Consider the following 6,000-nt stretch of genomic DNA (forward strand, 5'->3'; position numbering starts at 1 on the left):
TTGTAAAAAACTACATTTATCAAAATTGTAAAATTGCAAAGCTACCTATGTCAGGCTAACAGCTCAGTCTGAAATGGTTGGTTTGATTCCAGATGAAATGTACAGGTAAGCAGATTTGGCCCTCTGTTTGGAAAGACATTGATCAGTTTTGACTCTTTATTGCCTTTAGTCAATGTATTATACATTTCCATTAATGATTTATGAAAGTGCTTGTAGCTTAATTAATAACATATCTAATAACTATTTATTAGTCATTTATAAGGAGAGCCTAATAATAATGACAAATATTTAAAATAATTATGATATTTTTCCTCCATTTTATCTCCTCTCAGGTGACAAAGGTTGCTTACTTTCAACATGATCTCTTCAGTCAGACATTTTACAGCAATGGAGAGAAATGGTACTGAGTCTGAAAATGTAAAACAGTAGAAAATGTTGCGTTGCATTGGAGTATTCAGATAGACTGCAAGCTGCAGCAGGAAGATGGGAACCCACTCATGTCCTGCATTCTGGGTCTGCTGCAATAAAGCTTCTCAGCATTTGTAGAACCAGGATCCCAGAAGCTATTTTCCAGTTAAACCTGTAAACTTTTATATAAGCACTTTTATATGAGCTTGTGGGGGGAAAAAGGAATATATGTGAAAACTAAGACTGTTAGGTGCATCACATGCAATAAATCAATCTGTATTTTCAGGTGTTGACATGGTTGGGGTTGCTCCATTTTATAACACAAGCACTCTTGCATGCATCAATGGATTCAGGTAGTTTAGGGAGGTGGTCATAATGATAAGCCTAATTATAGTTTGTGCACAGCAGCTAAACTGTTGTTCTGTCAAACACAATCAGAGTTATTAAAAATGATAAAACCCCACCTACAAATAATCCGAGCCACCTGCAGCAGCGATCCAGGGTTGCCCCCCGCTGCTTTCTTTGGGCAGGATGACACTGAAGAACAACCTCATGGTGCAGAGCTAGCAGCAGCATCGTAGCACCTACCAGCAGACCCCCTGTCAACAGGGCAGGTGGTGCTTTGATGAGGAGACCACTGCGACAGCGAGTGTGAAAACAAGTCACTGCAATGTCAAATTACATCTGTGGTCAATTTTTTAAGGCCATATTTAAAGCAACCTGATTATTCCAGCTCTCACCTTGGATTTCTGGGGCTAACTCAGAGCGCTGGTGAACATGCAGATTACACATTCTGAAGCGCTCCATCCTCATTGTTTCTTATGTGCTCTCTCGGCCCTACAGCTGGAGCTTAGCCATGGACACATCCACCCACTCCGTGTTTAGTCTTTTGTCCTCTTTGAGCATGTTTTTAAATGTCATCATGATGACAAGCAATGTTGTGAGTGCAGAGGAGAGCAGGCCGGCTGCCGCCTTTGTGTTTCAGGCTCCTCAATGGGACAGACAGGCGTGCACACCAACACGCCGCCATCTCACCGACACTCAGGCATTCATTCTCAGCCTCACACTCTCCTCATTGTCTCTCTTCCTTCTCTCTCTCTTGCACTCACAACACACCACTGGCAGGATTAGCATAGTAATGTGCCATGTTGCATCACACTGACTGGAATCAATTACAGCCGGTCATCCAGTGTCTATAGCAGAAGACATTTACACTAGTCTGCTGTTTGTTAATCATGTCCAACAGGAATTTATCTTTAGACCCCTTCAGTCTGCATTTTAGAAAGAAAAGACAGAGGGGTAACATGAAAGCCATCAACATGGGAATTACTTTAAATGTCAAGTGTAATAAATGTCCAAAAAAGGAATTTGTCTCAGAAGCTGGAGCATAAAGATTTTCACTCATTCACTGGTGTCCTGGTATGAACACCCAGTAGTCATTTTCAACAGTGCATATTTTCTGAATGCACCTTTTTACATGTCTGGTGCATCTGTAGTATCTTGTAGTGCCAGTTCAAACCTTCTGAACTGTTGCCTATTGTTATCATATTTAAACCATAAACATGGGATTTTCAGTTTCAAAACCTGTTTGTTGGTCTATTATCTGAAATTCCAATAAAATACAATGAAGTTTGTGGCACCTACATAAAAAAATGCAAACTTTTTTAGCTGGTATGAATATTTTAAGGCACCCTATATGTAATATTTCTTTATGATATTATGTTGTTTTTTTTTTGTTTTTTTTCTGTTTCTCAAGTTCAGCTGCTTTAGAATTGAAGGCCGTAAGAGAATAATATATTCATAGCATTGCTTAAATAAGATTGTGCACAGATTTCACTGCATCTGTTTGCAGGCAACACTGTTTCCACACTATCTACCCAGAATGCATTAGGTATTCACCTTCCTTAGATAGAGTACAGTTTCTTCTTGCACACGTGTGCACGAATCCACGAGTCTGTCTAGCTCATCAGATTGCATCTACTTACACTTAACTCCCCAGACAGCAGGGTCTATTTGCCTGTGTCTGACTGCACGTCTGCCGCCGCCAACGTTGTGCAAGTTTTGACCTCAATTCATACCGAACTTCATATTACGGAGTCTGCCGCTGCAGCTACAGCAAGGATTGTTCTAGAATGAGTAATCAGAACTTTTCCTGGTTGGAGATTGCGGCTGCATTGTCATTCCATCTATGTGGCATCGTAACCTTTAAATGGAATCCCTGTCTGATCATAACGGCACGCGTCAGTCAGGGGCGTCGAAGAGCTCATCTGACATTTGTTCTTTTAGTCAGGAATTGATCAGAACAGATTTTACCTCAGAGGGAACCTCACAGGAGACAAAGCGGCTGAAATATCAGCTGCAGCACCGACATGTGAGCATCATCTCATGGAGAGCACGTAAAAAACAACTCACTGCACTCGACGTGGGAAACTTTATGAAGAAAATCCTTTTGCACTGAAGTGTTTTGATGACAGAAACAGAGCACTTTAGGAACATTCAGAGTACTTGTAATTATTAAGTGGAACTACACAAAATTTCAGCTTTCTGCTTTAGATTTTCCACTCAGTTTGCCAGATTTCAACCTCTTTAGTAAAGAATCACAGCCTTTACAAAGATTACATAGATACTTCACAGATGCTGCACAAATAATTGATGAGCAAACAGGCTTTATCAGTATATTGGTAAGTTTGAATTTGCAGTTACCCTGGCAACCTCTTCTCTCGGGATCTGCACAGACATAAAACCTTTTACCCACTAAGGTGACGAGAAGTGTTATGTGAAAATTTTAGAAGTACAGAAAAATGAAGATGTTAGTGGAGCAGAGCAAGTTTCAGAACTTTCAGAACATCATGTTCATTGGTCTAACTAGGTTTTTATATGAGTATAGTTTAATTTGTTGTTCCTGCTTTTTCTTCAAAAAAGATCTTTGTGTTTTTTCATTAAACTGTCCTAAAAAAAAACAACAAACTTTTGTTTTGTCACCAACATCCAATTTGACTCAACTTATAGTTTGAGCTAATTAATATTAAATACGCTTGATTGATCCCAGAAAAATAAATAAATAAAAATAAAATAAAATAGCTTTTGACACTATAAAACCAGATGTATTGCATTTCCTGTGCCTTTGACCAATTAAGAAAAGCCCAGATATTTATGTCATGACTTTGTAAGCTTCTGCTTGGATCAATTAAAGGGGAGATATAAAGAATTAAAATTTCTATTTTGTTCTTTATATATGTTTTATGTTATTAACTCATCAATAATATACCTTGAGGGTCGCTTTGGTTTTTTTCCTGCATGTGTGACAAATCCTTGAATCTCCCCTGGCGGCCATTCAGGCGCCTGCAGCAACAATTAGCAAAAATCTGGTGGTTTGCTAATTCCAGCGGATGCACAGTTCCACCAGGTTCATCCGCTGACCTGAACATACCGACCATTTCTCAGTCCAATGCTCCGGTTGTAAATGGTATAATGAGAAGCATTGTTGTGACATGCTGAAGGCAGAGAGTCTGAAAGAGTAGAAGCTTCTTAAAGAGACAGACACCAGTTTCCAGGCATCAAACTGTGAAGTTAAATTTCTGTTTATTAATGTTGGAATATATATATATATATATACCCGCATTTTTATAAAACTCAAGGTAACAGAGTTAATTGACTTTACTATGTTCCTGGGAAATACATAACACCACCACTGTAATACTCTGGAGGCACATCTGTTTGAGTTTTGTAAAATTTCACCCCAAAAACACTGTTTGCAAAAATGTCCTGTGTCATTTTGAGTATTTTTTGAGACAGGTCCTGTAATATGTGTAGAATGTTTGACCCAAGTTTAAAAAACAAATTCCAACCAAAGGCTAAGAAACTTTATGCGAACTTGTGATGATGGATAAGAAACAGTGTAAAAAAAAAGTTGGATTGTTTGGGTCACACAAAACATCAGGTATATTCTGTTTAATGGCAGAGAAAGAAAAAACAAGTTAAATATATTTTTATGCAGTGTAAATGTAAATACCATGTATGAACTATATATGATTATTTAAGTAGATTCTGAAACTTGTGACCTCTCTACATTTTGAAGGACAATGTTGAGCTCCAGCCCAAAGTGTTCCAGTTGAACAGGCAGAACCGTGATGGAGCCAGAGAGGCAGCCTTAGGTGGAATGTGTGCAAGAGAGCATGTGAAGTGTTCATGCAGAGCAGCCTCTCCTGAATAATAAAATAACCTTAAACAATCCATTCATGATTATATTTTAGGGGGTTTTATACTAAAAAAGACATGCCAGTTCTTTTGTTTGCTAGCTTTTACTTTTGGAGTACTGCATTTTGCACTGATGATAAATTCTGTTTCACTGTTTCTCTCCTTTAAACTCACATAAGCAATTTGATTACCTGCAAAAGAACAGTGTGGTGTTCATTTAAACCTTTTGTTTGGAGCTTCTAATTATTTCAGATATAAAAACAATACACAAAAACAAGTGTGAAATCGTACGTTTGTTTAGAATTTGGTTGAATAAAAAGGAAAAAGCAGTATAATAATACAGCTGCAGTCTGGTATAATGTCTGCAAACCGTGGTCAATTTGTTCAATTTCCCTGGCTGTCCCCATAAGCCGGAAGGCATTTGGGTATTAATCTCTAAGTAGTGGCAAGTGTGGCAACAAGACTTAATTCATTTACTTAAGAGCTTTTCACGTGGGGTTTAAAAGTTAATAAGACGATCACTCTGTGGTGTATTTGATTAAACCCTGTTAATTACCCCAGGTATAATGGGCTATTAGCAAAGGCCCGGTTGTAAAAGGGCGAAAGTGAGATTATTGTTTTTATGAGGTACTTTTGGTCCACCTTTCTCAGTGTCAGGATAAGATTGGATATTAGATTAAAGCTGAGATCCTCCTGCAGAGCTACTCATGTTGGAGTCTTTGAGTGGTGTTAAATATGTTCGAGTTAATCACTTTTATTAAGATTTTAGCAGCTTAAACTGATTCGTAACTCATTTAAGCTATTAGGATTTGAGTTAATGCTAGAGAGCAACCACCTTTTAAATTCATAAGATTATAATCTTCATTTTCATTTTTGTTCCAGGCACTTTCTATTTAAAACGGGGACGGGAACCACACCGTTCTTTGGCGCCACAGCTCCCGGTTACACCATGGCAACAGGAACCGTTTACTCCACGCCTGCACGCCCTTTGCCCAGAAACACTCTGTCCAGGGGGGCTTTCAAGTTCAAGAAGTCACCTAAACACTGTTCCTGGAAATGCACTGCCCTGATCGCCGTGGCCGTAGCCGTAGTGCTCTCCATCATTCTCTGCTACTGCATAGGTAAGGCTCAGAGGAGATTACAGCAGCTGTAACATTTGGCAAAAGTTTAAATTTGGTTGCACTGCACGCATGGGAAAGTTTCAGGAAATGTATTTGCCTCCAAGAATCTGACAGCTATTAAAACAGCTTTAAAAGGAAAAAAATCCGAAGGTTGACCTGTTTCCTCCCAAAACTTTAAATGAGTGCGAAGCAGAGTTTTGCTTTAGTCTCAGTCATGGACGCACATCAGGGTCCTTTTTCTTGAGCCCTTCTATCAGATTTAGGACCTTATACA

General features: G+C 38.8%; 1 protein-coding gene across 1 annotated transcript in view; it reads left to right on the forward strand.

The window, feature by feature from the left end:
- The window catches only part of LOC106947132 (teneurin-3-like), a 93,527-nt gene extending 87,754 nt beyond the window's left edge, over positions 1-5,773 (forward strand). Inside the window, exon 5 of the mRNA XM_015031951.1 lies at positions 5,488-5,773. Within this exon, the coding sequence (XP_014887437.1) occupies positions 5,488-5,758 (271 nt within the window). The 3' untranslated portion in view covers positions 5,759-5,773. The remainder of the gene's footprint in view (positions 1-5,487) is intronic.
- Positions 5,774-6,000: the final 227 nt, after the last annotated feature.

This window comes from Poecilia latipinna, unplaced genomic scaffold (genome assembly GCF_001443285.1).
Source record: "Poecilia latipinna isolate Pla-1442-1.1 unplaced genomic scaffold, P_latipinna-1.0 Scaffold224, whole genome shotgun sequence".
Classification (NCBI taxonomy): Eukaryota; Metazoa; Chordata; class Actinopteri; order Cyprinodontiformes; family Poeciliidae; genus Poecilia; species Poecilia latipinna.